This window comes from Ascidia mentula, chromosome 4 (genome assembly GCF_947561715.1).
Source record: "Ascidia mentula chromosome 4, kaAscMent1.1, whole genome shotgun sequence".
Taxonomy (NCBI): domain Eukaryota; kingdom Metazoa; phylum Chordata; class Ascidiacea; order Phlebobranchia; family Ascidiidae; genus Ascidia; species Ascidia mentula.
The window spans coordinates 4,760,221-4,773,778 of record NC_138569.1 but is presented as its reverse complement, the minus strand read 5'-3'; the positions used below and the strand labels follow the sequence as shown (position 1 = coordinate 4,773,778).

At 39.2% G+C, this 13,558-nt stretch overlaps 4 protein-coding genes across 6 annotated transcripts; 3 read left to right on the top strand and 1 right to left on the bottom strand.

Moving 5' to 3' along the window:
* The first annotated feature begins 1,415 nt into the window (after positions 1-1,415).
* Positions 1,416-2,154, top strand: LOC145898574 (NADH dehydrogenase [ubiquinone] 1 alpha subcomplex subunit 6-like). The gene is made up of 3 exons (XM_082987080.1): positions 1,416-1,620; positions 1,725-1,840; positions 1,966-2,154. The coding sequence occupies exons 1-3, from the start codon at positions 1,488-1,490 to the stop codon at positions 2,095-2,097; spliced, it is 381 nt and encodes a 126-aa protein (XP_082843206.1). The 5' UTR covers positions 1,416-1,487; the 3' UTR covers positions 2,098-2,154.
* On the bottom strand, positions 2,085-3,779 carry LOC145898573 (uncharacterized). Of its 2 annotated transcripts, XM_082987078.1 has the most exons (5): positions 3,532-3,779; positions 3,384-3,427; positions 3,094-3,159; positions 2,823-2,880; positions 2,085-2,759 (listed from the first exon to the last, which is right to left on the bottom strand). In XM_082987078.1, the coding sequence occupies exons 1-5, from the start codon at positions 3,586-3,588 to the stop codon at positions 2,217-2,219; spliced, it is 768 nt and encodes a 255-aa protein (XP_082843204.1). In that variant the 5' UTR covers positions 3,589-3,779; the 3' UTR covers positions 2,085-2,216. The 2 variants fall into 2 exon arrangements, with proteins under 2 accessions (XP_082843204.1, XP_082843205.1); XM_082987079.1 differs by lacking the exon at positions 3,532-3,779 and having other exon boundaries at positions 3,375-3,427.
* Positions 3,780-4,574: 795 nt separating this feature from the next.
* On the top strand, positions 4,575-5,495 carry LOC145899549 (cyanocobalamin reductase / alkylcobalamin dealkylase-like). Its single transcript, XM_082988392.1, has one exon. The coding sequence runs from the start codon at positions 4,616-4,618 to the stop codon at positions 5,342-5,344; it is 729 nt and encodes a 242-aa protein (XP_082844518.1). The 5' UTR covers positions 4,575-4,615; the 3' UTR covers positions 5,345-5,495.
* LOC145899548 (lon protease homolog, mitochondrial-like) lies at positions 5,479-13,374 on the top strand. Of its 2 annotated transcripts, none has more exons than XM_082988390.1 (18): positions 5,479-5,923; positions 6,103-6,269; positions 6,418-6,629; positions 6,730-6,910; positions 7,215-7,307; positions 7,416-7,520; positions 7,804-7,963; positions 8,360-8,504; positions 8,700-8,787; positions 9,193-9,366; positions 9,635-9,778; positions 10,210-10,332; positions 10,594-10,710; positions 11,286-11,426; positions 11,540-11,714; positions 11,920-12,131; positions 12,545-12,709; positions 13,104-13,374. In XM_082988390.1, the coding sequence occupies exons 1-18, from the start codon at positions 5,560-5,562 to the stop codon at positions 13,278-13,280; spliced, it is 2,943 nt and encodes a 980-aa protein (XP_082844516.1). In that variant the 5' UTR covers positions 5,479-5,559; the 3' UTR covers positions 13,281-13,374. The 2 variants fall into 2 exon arrangements, with proteins under 2 accessions (XP_082844516.1, XP_082844515.1); XM_082988389.1 differs by having other exon boundaries at positions 6,100-6,269.
* Positions 13,375-13,558: the final 184 nt, after the last annotated feature.

Sequence of the window (13,558 nt, the reverse complement as noted above, 5' to 3'; positions counted from 1 at the left end):
AAAAACATATCGGTGTTTTTTTATGCTTTATAAACTTTATCAAAAGATAAGAGATTTAAAAAACAAACAATAAAACGAAAGAAAAACGTCTGCATGATTGCCAAACCCGATCTCTGCCACTGCCTACTGGACTGAGAGAAAACTACAAGACCAACTGGGCAAGACGTTAACGTAATCAAAAAATATATTCATCCACGGGTGGGGGCCAAAGGACATCGTATGTGGAAAATACCTAACTACTAATACACCAAAAGGGCGGGTGATTGGCAGCATTGGTCAAGCGCCCGACCCATACACTAAGAAGAAAACCTGATTGGTATTAGTGCCCAGGACATCCTGGGTTCAAATCCTGGTGTGAAAAAAAAAGAAATCAGAATGAACAGGATCAGAAGTCAGTAAAGCACAAGGTTATTCCAAAAGAACATCAAAATAGTCCGACAAAGCTATGTATTTGTGTTTTTGCCACCTGCTTGTTACTCAGTTCTCGAACAACGAAGAATGCAAATACATTGCATCGATGGGAAACTACTTATACACCATAACACAGCCAGGTTGCAAATCTGCATAAGTTAAATACATATTCAAGTAATCATTATTTTAGAATAAATTGTTGTATTTTTATTCGAATTTATAACCAAAATAACAGCTAGATGCTTTTTTAATACCTGCAGTTCCAACAGATTTCTATTTTACAGTTTTTTGTTGATCAGGGTTTGCGACCTGCCTGTGTTATGGTGTATTAGTAGTTTCCCATCGACGCAATGTATTTGCATTGTTTGTTGTGTTCTTGTGTTATTCCGTTGTTCTAGAACTGAGTAACAAGCAGACGGCAAAAACACAAATACCTAGCTTTGTCGGACTATTTTAATGTTCTTTTAGAATAACCTTGTGCTTTACGGACTTCTAATCCTGTTCATTTTGACGTAATGTTTTGCGTATATAGTATTGTTTACAAATAAAACAAGTTATAACGTCCTCCAAAGGCTTTTATATAGTGTCAAAGCTATCAATTGTAATCTTTTTGTTATTAACTTTATGCTGACTCTAAAGTGTGCAATAACTAATAAAGGAGTTAATCTCACTGCTTGTATTCTCATAGGTAAAGAATTTTTTTCCTAATTTTAGGCGAAAGGATGACCAGTTATTTCCACAATACAGGTTTTGTAATTTTATTTGCAAATACATTCAAATATTTGTATGTAAATAAAAGCTAAGCAATTAACATCAATAAAACAATTTTGAGCACATGCATTCTAAGATGTTCCTCTTGCATGATTTTCTGTTTCCATTTTACATGCCATGGTTATGAAGCAAAACATTTTGAAAATTGCGTAATTCTTACCATGTGGGCAAAGATTGTGCGACCCTGGCATGAAACACCTAAAACTTATGAAGTTCTCTTGTCATTCAGGGCTATGTTGAAGTGAGCTTTTGTTCTTTGTGTTTAGTTTGGTAGTTCTTTATGTAAAAAAAAAAATAAACTAAAAATGTCTGCTGGTCGAATGTCACAAGCTCTCAAGGGAGTTCCAATGAAACCTGTGATGTCTGCTAATCCTGTTGAAGCAAGGCGAAGAGTTTTAACCCTGTATAAGCAGTGGTACCGTGCTACCCCAACAATAAGTAAGTTTGAACCTTAAAAGTAGGACTTTTTACCTTAATTTTGTATTCGAAAGTGTTTGGTAAAGACTAGGTCAAATGCTTTTGTTAACAACTGTTGTTTTTAGTTGAAAAGTTTCAACTGCCATACACGGTAGAAAAGGTGCATAACCGTATTAGAGACGAATTCATGAAAAATTCTCACGTCCGAGATGTTCGTGCTATTGACATGCTTGTTATTAAGGTTAGTTAATGTATACGGACCTTTAACATGTTATTATGAGTATGTAACGGTTTAAAAATGTCATTTCTGTCAAACATAAAAGTAACACTATATGCCATGGTGAATAATTGTATTTTTGACTTTAGGGTCAAATGGATCTACAAGAAACATTAAAAATGTGGAAACAACCCTGCCATGTTGCGTCCCTTTTCAAAAATGAGGCGACATCTCCAGTACAAACAGATTTCCTTGGAAAATTCTTCACCCAAAAGCATTGAATTAGATTTCTTTATTTCTGCATTTTATTTAATGTTTAATACAAGTCAAGAACTATGTTTAGTTTCTCATTGCATCATGTAACAAAATGACTTTATGGTGTTCCAAAAGCTTTAATGTATCAAGACAGAAGTCCATTTCTTGTTGCACATTCTAAAAATGTTACAACACTGGAGTTCACTTTTATGTCCGTGACCACAACCTCTGTCTCGTTCCATGTGGATGTTCCAGATTCGCTAGACTTTTCTGCTGGTTCACCAGTATCTTCACTTTTACGCCTGGCTACGACAGTGGGACTAGGGTTATTTGAAATTTTGCGAGGCCTTCCTACTGGTCTTCGGATTGGAGGGGTTGTGGTAATAGAAGGCTTGCGTGCAACCACCGGTTTTACTTTTTTGGGTATTTTAATTTTGTCCCATGGTGATGACTTGGGTGTCGAAGTCGACACATTTGAAACTAAAGTATTTTCATCACTGGCAGGCGGATCTGCACTGATTACATTATTGTTCAATGTTTCCACCACATTTACATTTTCTTCAGTTGCTGGAATAACAGCACTTATTTCGCCATTGCTAGACTGTGGTGAATGTACTTCATCTGGGTCCCTTGTTTTCTCCTCTATTTCAGTGTCAGTTAACACACTGCTGTCTGCTGATGGTGTCTCCTGCAGGAAATTATATTCTTTTTCTTAGCAAATTTTATAATTTTTTATTTTGATAATACTCACAACAGGTCTGTGTTTTCTTTTGCGGCCTCTTTTTTTGGGAATACTATTTGCTTGCTCCCTAGAATAGATATAAACACTATAAAAGGTATTTCCAAATTTTTCTAACATAATTTTCAACCTAAAACATAGGAAATGTACCAGAAATGTTTTGAAAATATTCAGCGACATACCAGAATTTGCACAACTGTAAGAACATTAAAATGATTGATCTACATCAAGACAATGTCTAGTAAAATCAACCCTGAAAATTTATATTCCTAATTGGACTTACGTTAGCTCAAACATTTGCAACAAACTTCTATCCAAAATGTTTTCTCTTGGTTCCCATGTACAATGCCTGCAGAAAGACCACAAAGGTTTCTAAATGTTCTAAAAAAGGTTGTGGGCCAGATTGGAAAGTTTGTACAGATTTTTTGGCAAATGTTGACTGTGCAGATGAGTCACTGTTTTTTGTATATTATTATATTGGTATTTTTTCTACTTGGATTGTAGATAAATTTCCATAAATATATAAATTTTATTTTCCAATCTGGGTTGTGGATAATGTGGCACCTGGTTCACCTTATTGACCAATCTTTCCATTTTACGTAGTATTCAATTTCCCCCTGCAAATAGGATATTGTTTAATGTCAATGTGTTGCAAAAAAGTTATGGTACTCTGTGCGTGTGCGTTAGGCAGCTGTATATGTATCATGTCAAAGTTTCATACCTTTTTTAGTCGCTTTTTAATAATCTTTTCTGCTTGAAACACATTTTCAAGATTCATTGTAGTTGAGTTCCTGGACCTCGCTTCCTGTATCTTAGTTTTTACAGTACTTGAACTAGCCTACTATAATATAATTGAAGTTTATTTAACCTGCAAATTAGGGGACAATCTAAGCAATATTTTGTGCACAAATACTTTGTGTGTGACTCCGAATAGCCAACGAAACACACAATTGAATGATCAAATTTGTGTATATAAAGACCCGAAGTTTAACTTTAAATGCAAAACCTCTCGATCTCGTATGCTGCTAGCGCTACTGGGACAGAAAGCAATACATCATGTTGTTCGGATGAGGTAAAAATTAACCATTTCGCTGTAGTATACTGAATATGTATATAATATACTGTAATTTCACCAGGTTATTGGTAACTGGGTTGCTTTGTTTGGGATTAGCATCACTGCTACACGGAGCCGACGCAGAAGGTACGTTTATGTCGACAAGCTATCATTTTCATGCAAGATAGTATTGCATTTCTTTGAGGAAACTTCCGCACGGTTTGTATATTCTGACGAAATTTTTGATGGTTTATGAGTAGATATCGCTAGGATCCACGTAGTTTGCCATTATGGGTTATACATTCTTTCCTAGGACCGTGCCTGATTGTAAATGCGGCACACAAAAAAAAAATTAAAATCTTTATTTAGCAAGACATTTGGTACTTTTATTATACTAACATGAAGATTTTGAATAAAATACTATGCTATTATACGCACGGTTTCAACTTTTTCAGTGTCTTAAAAATTCTGTATTACACACCAAAGTTTGAATATGAACATATTATTTAAAAGCTGGGAGTAGTTCGAATATGAACATATTATGTAAAGCTGGGAGTAGTTCTTTTCCTAAAAAAAACGTAAAGCAAAAAAAAATTGGGCACCCCGCTGATCTGGATTAACGACCATCCACAAAAACGTGAGTTAACATTTCATAACGTGAGTTTGCAATTCATGGCTCCAAGTCAAGTCGGCTGGGCTGCACTTTCGAAACTGTTTTCGTTGTATGTGCGTTAAAAAACGTAAAAGCTAAATGTGCGACAAAGATATTTCCCAGATGAAAGAGGATCTGGAACCCTTTGGCATGGAGGTATATGTATTTAAAGTTGGGTGGTACAACGACAATGTTGACAGAATATTTGCCTTACCATATAACTACGATACCGTATGTGCTGTGGTTCTGACAGCTCCGGCATTTTTTGAAAAATGTTTCTTGCCTTTTCTCCGCAAGAGCATTGAAAGTGGTGAAGACCTTACCAGAGATCCCATTGATCGATGCATTGCGTGCCATGTGTCCAATGCTGTGGAAAAGCTGCACGCAGGCAAATTGTCTATAATGTATGACTATGAAATGGATAGAAAGAGAAGACCGAAAGTACTAATGCAAACTGCTGCTCATGTTGCCGGCGCTGCATTTTATTACAACAGAAACAACACTATCTCTGGTGGTGAAGATCCTTGGGGACCAGACAAGCATATATTTGGTATTTCGTTGCATCCAAGGTATGGTGGTTGGTTTGCTATAAGGTCTGTTGTAGTTTTTGAGGAACAGTTGACTTGTGCCGAGTATCGGGAACCGCTGGATTGTGTTCAGAGTCGTAGCCAAAAAATTGACCTTCTAAATCGTTTTAATGACTGTTGGAGGGACTGGTCATACAGAGATGTAATCCCTGTGGAAGAAAGGTATTCTGACATGCAGAAACGGTATTTTGGAACCCCACCGAAGAATCGTAATTTAAGTTTTCTGAAAAGCTTTCTTTAACTATTCACTCATAGTTTACATAGTAAAAATATATTTAAAAGTGCAATAATACCTTGTGTTGTGTAAAGTTTGTCGCTGCATTTATGAATATCTTTGTTGCACGTTTTGATTCATCGTAAGGTTTTTTAAACTTATGCTTTTCTTTTATAAGCTAATTAGCCTTAAATAGAAAATGAGGTATAGGTTTTACTGAAATATTTATTTGGTGCCAAAACATGAAGCAAACTCTGTCATCATTCCGGCGGATTAGTCAAGTGGTCGGCAAACCATGTCAAACACCACAACGAAGACCTATTTCATTGAGATGTTCCAGCTGTGTTATAGCTCAACCACCAACAGAAAGCAATAACACCCACAGACATAAATCCACAAACTCCACGATAAATTATAATAAACAGAACCTTAGCTTGCCAAATTCCAGAAAGATACCTTTTTTAACATGGGATACTACTTCTGGAAGGTGGGACAATTCCCAAAGAAGGTTATATAGCAGTCAAGCTGCATCATCCGGTGATGGTGGAAACAATGATGATGGTGACTCCCCAGATGGCAAAGATGATGAAACACCATTGGACACAGGTACATTAAATAATAATTAGTTTAATTTATGTGTTTAGTCTGCAATTATGGACAGTTATGTGCACATAGCAAAAGTATACATGCAGCTGCAACTGGACAGGCTGATTTTTTTGGTATTAGTCAATTTTCTGAGTATAATGAAATGTATTTTGTACTCTATTATTTTTGGTATTCAGGAGATGCAGGAGTTGATGCCAACCAGCCAGAAGTTGTTTACACTGGTGTTAACCCATCAATGCATTCCAGCGCATTAAGTACACTCACAGTTCCTGATGATTTTCCACATGTCCCTATTATTCCAGTCAGTAGAAATCCTGTCTACCCCAAGTTTCTCAAAATGGTGGAGGTGAACACAAATATTTAGCCCCTACGTAACAAAATACTGAAAAATTAGGATATTTTTTAAGCTCTTGAAATTGTATGACATAAAAGCTGGCCATTAGTGCTTTCCAAGCAAAAAGTATATTTTTTTCTGAAGTTGCTTAATATTGCAGATAAAAGACCCTCGTCTGATGGAACTACTGAGGCGCAAAATTTCCCTGTCACTTCCCTATGCCGGAGTGTTTGTAAAGAAAGGTGATAACAATGAATCTGATGTAATCAAGGATGTGGAAAATGACCTCTATTCTGTTGGAACATTTGTACAAATTCACGAAATGCATGACATGGGCGATAAAGTGCGCATGATAGTCATGGGGCACCGGAGGTAGGATATGGTGTCGTGACAGGTCTATGTTTCTAAATTTCTTCCTGGTTGAACAATTGCGTTTCAATTTCCATAACAAAACTTAACCTGTTTGTGTCAGAATTAAGTTGTGTGGTGCCTTATCTTTGGAAGATGATGGAACAGAAACAAGGATTCCAGAAGAAGCTGAAGGTTTGAAACAGGTCGACAAGAAAAAGCAGGAGCAAGCTAGCAAAGATGATGGAGTTCTTATGGCCAAAGTTGAAAATCTCCCGACACCTGTTTTACCACCAAGTGAAGATGTGAGATTTTAGTCTTGTTTACACAAACGCTTACGAGGCATTCTGCTTTGATTTCTTTGCTTGGAATTTACCAATTGTATGGACACAATACTGCTGATAGGCATTTAGCACATCATACAATGATAATCGTAAACTGTATTTCAAGTCCACAGTTAGCAGTTAGCACCATAAAACCTCATTAAATTTCAAATGTAAGAGAGTGTGAAAAGTTTGAGGGCATTTATTGTAACCAGTGCACTCCCTCAGCGTTAGCAAAAGTCTCCCCTTTTGTGTGTATTTGATTGCAAATCATGACTGTTTTCAGATCAAAGCTTTAACTGCTGAAGTTGTGAAAACGATACGGGATATTATCGCTCTGAACCCACTCTATCGGGAATCTGTGGCGCAAATTATTCAGGTAAACTTCCACACAAATGATTTTTGACGATCAATTTATATCGTTGACAATTTCACCGCGCCATGTATATCAATCAATGAAGCATGTTACTGATACGTTATATTATAGGCGGGTCAGCGAGTTATGGACAATCCGGTCTATTTGAGTGACATGGGTGCGGCTTTGAGCAGCGGAGATACGCAGGAGTTGCAGGATGTCCTCGAAGAAATGGACGTAAGTATTATCACACGTCTTTGTCGCAATCCGCGAAGACCCGAGCAAAAAACTAGGGGAATTCCCCTGAAGATGTTCGTCTGTACATCATTCGTGTATAAATAAAAAAAAATTGTCGATTGTAATCGCTAAAGTTGGCCATCCGTGATATATAGTAACTGCTCATGTCACAGTTTTTTAAATGCCGCTTACATCACCAGCATGTAAAACGCTCTAGTGAACTGTCTTAATACGAGTTCGCCAGTTATCCCCTGCCTCAGTTTTAACACAAGTTTATGTGTAGGTTCGCGAGCGGCTCTACAAGTCCCTGTCCTTGCTCAAAAAGGAACTAGAGCTCAGCAAACTGCAGCAGAGACTCGGACGGGAGGTAGAAGATAAAATAAAAAACACCCACCGCAAGTACATGCTACAGGAACAACTTAAGATCATCAAAAAGGAATTAGGTATTGACGCCGAGTGGCACAAATAAACATGGGCATTTATTAATATGGTATAATACGTCACAGAAAACCTTAATAACAAACAACAGAAAAATCGTAAGTCGGCGAGTATCACAGACGGGATCCCAAAAACGAGTAATTTGCGAAATGTTTGTCTGTTTTTAGGACAAAAATGCTTTCCCAACTATCCGGTAAAATTAAGTGTATTATCCGGCCGGGTCCGGGTATTGAAAATTGGTCAATACCCGGCCGGGTCAGGGTACCCGAATCCGGCGCAAGACATCACTATTAAAAATAAAGAAAACCGGCTTTCTCCCTTATCACAGTGCACTTTTTGTTCCAATGATTGCACATTTAACCTCCGTGTTTCTAATCTAATGTGTTTTCTTTTCACTGTAGGTTTGGAGAAGGATGACAAAGATGCGATCGAGGAGAAGTTTCGAGCTCGCCTCAAAGATCTCACCGTCCCCGAACACGTGCAGGAAGTTATCGACGAGGAAATTACCAAGCTCGGTTTCCTTGACAACCACTCCTCTGAGTTTAAGTAACAAAAACTTGAATTGTCATTCCATTATAGGATTTTACGCCTCTAAACTATATAGGGGTCAAAATCGTTGCGGCATCTGAAAAATGTTGACTTACGACCCGATACTGGTGTGCGTGTTCACGTATTTTTCCGTGCTGTAAGATTCAAAATCCACCACTTAACAAATTGTTTGACCTGTGTCATACTTTTTAGCGTGACGAGGAACTATTTGGATTGGCTGACGTCAATACCTTGGGGAAAGTCGAGTCAAGATACTATGGACTTGAAGCGAGCTCAGGAGGTATTTCTGAAAGACATATACCTAGATATAATTTACTTATTGTTTGGTTAATCTTTTTTCGTTGACAACAATCTCGCTCCCGCTGAGGTTTGAACTCTCTACCTTCGGCATTCTTGGTCCGACTTCCATCTATTTTTTGTGGATGTTACTTATATTTAACGAGGTTTTTGAAAAACTTGTAATAGTGGTCATGATTCATATCCCTGAAGGGCGTGTGTATCTTGTTCCGATTTGTAGGATTATAGGATGTTTTGACGCCGTTGTGTTTGTGTTTAATCTTCACGATTCCTAACATAACTATGAAAAAGTTTTAGTTTTAGTATAGGGTCGTATATAATCCTGAAACATTAGATATCTTCAAACAATCAAGAAAATCTTGAAAAGATTGTCGTTGGGATGTTATAGATATTAGAGGAAGATCACTACGGCATGGAGGACGTGAAAAAACGCATCCTGGAGTTCATCGCAGTCAGCATGCTCCGATCCCACACCCACGGCAAGATCCTCTGTTTTCACGGTCCTCCGGGAGTCGGAAAAACCAGCATTGCGAGATCTATCGCCAGAGCTCTGAACAGAGAGGTGGGAAATTGTTTTTGCTACGAGATCACACTTACTTTTGTATATGATCCAGGACTTATCCCATCCATAAACGCGTTGGATGGCTTTGTGATGTTGCTGGTGAATGCTTCTAAACCTTGTTAAAATTTGCTTCGACTAAACCTTGTAATAGTGTGGTATTCACTTATAAAACGAACCCTATTGTGTAGTTTGTTATGATCAACCTAAAACATGTATGTCATGTGCTACCAAAACCCATCTTAAACTAATTGTTTTGTCACAATGGCAGTACTTCCGCTTCAGCGTGGGCGGGATGCATGACGTAGCGGAGATCAAAGGTCACCGGAGGACGTACGTCGGAGCGATGCCGGGAAAAATGATCCAGTGTTTGAAGAAAACTAAAACAGAAAATCCGCTTGTTCTTATTGACGAGGTTTGCTGCAAAGATTTATATAATTCGAAAAAATAACAATAACGATTGAAGTGCTTCAATTTCTTTAATTTGCCGTGTCAGATTGAAGTGCTGAAAACATTAAATGTTTTATTTAGTCAAAAATTTTCGGCAAAAACGCATGCCATCATCAGTTCAAAAAGATGTGCTTGGTCTAACTCCACAGTTATATAGAGCTGACCAAACTGACGCCACAGATCGTAGATAAGGCACGCGTAGGTGGTATAACGTCATGTATCTTGACATTGTTTTCAGCACTATGGACCAGTCTGTTTATTCTCAGAATTATGAGTAATTCCGTTTGTGGTGATCTTAAGACACTTGAAGTAAAATCCCAAAAATCGGCGACCTCCAAGCCCATTTATGTTGCTCCACCTATATCTTGTGGCTACACCAAGTATCTTTTGCATCAGGTCGACAAGATCGGCAAGGGTTACCAAGGCGACCCGTCCTCTGCTCTCCTGGAGCTACTGGATCCGGAACAGAATCACAATTTCTTGGATCACTACCTTGATGTCACCGTCGATTTGTCCAAGGTCAGTATAAAAAAGCCATTGTATTGAAAATGTTTCAAAAAATTTTTTACAATGCTATCCCAAATTCGTTTTTTTGTTTGTTTATTTGTTCTTGAAAACATGCTACACGCACCACGTAGTTATAGAAAACAAGTCAATGTAGTTATGAATGGTAATAGTAGTGTATACAGGCGCCAAGATAACAAAAAATCGACTTGTCTGCATAAGAAAACATGTTTTAACTAAACCCGTCAAACCCCAGAGTTTTCACATGTTTCACAGGTTCTGTTCATCTGCACTGCAAACGTTCTTGACACAATTCCCGACGCACTTAAAGATCGAATGGAGATGATTCAAGTCTCCGGTTATGTTGCACAGGAAAAGATGGCGATTGCTAGGGTAAACCATGGACAACATTTTCAGCTTGGTCATTTTCATGCATTGTCTTGCGTTTAACATAAGTTTTGAAAAATACTGGTCTTGAAAGTAGAGTCAAACGCACGTGTTAAACAATGTCTGTATACCTTCCATATAAACGTGTATTATGACACAACTTCAATCAGACGGACACTTATAACTCTTGATAATTTTAACATTTTTAACTTATAACTTGCACCAAAAATCCATTTTCGTGTCTTTAAATAAATTTAGAAAATCACTGGCCTTTGAGTAAAACGCACATGTTAAACAATGTCGGTAAATCGAACCATACTAACGCGTTTTATGATACAGCTTCAACTAGATCAGTTTTTCCCAACCGGTGGTACGCGAGCACCTTTTCGTAATTTACGAATATAGTTCGAATTTAAAAAAATTGTAAGTGATGTCAAAATGTCCGTTACTTAATCCCCTAGGTTACTTTGTAACACTCAACTAGGTGGTATGCGTCGAAATCATTTTACCTCCAAGTGGTACGTAACCACAAAAAGGTTGGGAATTACTAAACTAGATGGTCAACACTTGTGTTTGTGCAGAAATATCTCATTCCGCAAGCTCAAGAGCAGAGTGGCATCAAAGAAGACAAAGCCTACATTGAGGAGGAAGCACTGGATTCCCTCATTAAGAATTACTGTCGGGAGAGCGGAGTGCGAAGTCTATTGCAGCACATTGAAAAGGTTTATAACCTAAACGACATCAGTAAATAAAAACCTGACGCGGAAGCGTGTATTAGCCGCATTTTGCTGGTTTGTTTTTTGTGGCCATAATCAATGCGCCGTTGCTATCCAAGGTTCATCGAAAAGCGGCTTACAAGATCGTAAGCTCGCCACAAGAGGGCGCCGATCGGATTGTCGTCAATGAATCGAACCTGGAAGACTTCGTGGGGAAGCCCCTGTTCACCAGCAAGCGCATGTATGACGTCACGCCGCCCGGGGTGGTGATGGGTCTTGCGTGGACTGCCATGGGTAACAAACATTTTTGAGCGATTTCCGTAACGCAGCACACTGGTTACAAGGAAAATCACTGGGGCCTTTTTAATATTTTTGTGACAGTGTGTGCGTCATTTAACAAATATGTTGTTGGAAATTAAGGCATTTAAGTATTTATTTTTTGTATAATTAGTTTAAAATGAAACGAAATACAACAAATCCTCTGTTGTGTTTTTTGCAGGTGGCTCCACTTTGTACATAGAATGTTGCGAGCGCCGCCCGCGCAACACGAAGGAGACCTCTGACGTCACCATCGAGCTTACTGGGCGACTTGGTGACGTCATGAAGGAATCGGCTCATATCGCAACCACCGTTGCACGCTCTTTTCTCCGCAAGAGGGAACCAAAGAACGACTTTTTCAACGGGGCAAATCTTCATGTCCACGTACCCGAGGTAAACGTAACTGTATTTTGTGTTGGAAAAAATGGTAACAGGCTGGGCTTCTAGGTAACTGAGCAGCTACGTAAATCTATAGAGCCAATGCTGATGATCTGCATACAGTGACGAGGTTGTGGTTACAATGTGTTTCACCGTCGTTTGTCGCTCCGTCGGTTTGTGCTTAGTTTTGTACCCAACGGATTAATTGTGACTACAAAAGTCCCAACAATGTTGAAACGTCCATGCGTGGCTAGTTAGCCGGCACTGATGCAACCCGATTGGTCGAAGTAGTACCACTATCCGCATTTCACTTATTTAACTTGTCAGATTTATTTAACAGCAAAATGAACCGTCCAAAATTTTACACGCGCATTTGTGGGGATTTGATTTTGATATTCTGCTCCACTTTAACCGTCATAAACTTACAGGGAGCCACACCCAAAGACGGCCCCAGTGCCGGTTGCACAATGGTTACCGCTTTGCTCTCTCTCGCCCTCAACCGGCCAGTGAGACAGGATGTGGCCATGACTGGTGAAATTTCGCTTACCGGCAAAGTCCTGCCGGTAGGTGGCATCAAAGAGAAGACCCTGGCGGTAAGTGCGATGACGTCATTCCAGACAAATTTGTTTCTGATTCGATAGCGGGCAACCACAGTGCGCTTTCAAAGACGCAAAGAATGTCTGGTGTGGTTGTGTATGACGTAAATCCATGACGGGGATTTATTTATAGCTGTAACGGGGTTTCGCGAGTTTTTTTTGTGTGAAAGCAATGAAGGCATTCATTTGAAAATTTTCGCATAAATTTTTAATGTGGAATTAACCTGCATGAATCATGGCGACCTCGCCGGTACCACAACCAACAGAAAAACGTCTGCACGTAATTGAAAGGCTAAATTAGCTGCTGGCCCACAAACTGCTGTAACCTTTCCGAGGCGCAGAGCTTCTTACTTGCACTCGAGTTTTTTCACAAGTCCGTGTCTTCTGCCAGGCGAAGCGTGCCGGGGTCACGTGTCTCATCTTTCCGCACGAAAACGAAAAGGACTTCAACGATCTCGCCGACTACATCCGGGACGGCGTGGAAGTGCATTTCGTCAGCGAGTACGCGCAGGTCTTCGACATCGCCTTGAGTTCCACCGACGATGGAGATGCCGTGGCCGCCGCTTGATGTCGCTGTTGAGGACGCATTCTAAGCCTTATTTCTTGTCTAGACATCGAGGATGTTGCGTTTCAGCATGTTGCTTCGCTAAAGAGAGACTTACACGCGCAGAAATACATGTCGTGTCCCATGATATGGTGCTTGTATGTGTTGGCAGTGATCGGAAAGCGTCGTTTGAAACGATTGTCATGGCAACATGTTACCGACCAAGATATATCGATTGCCCTGAAAAAAACTAAAACTTTCGGTTACGACTCACCCAGCAAACCATGAATGCCAGCTATCCG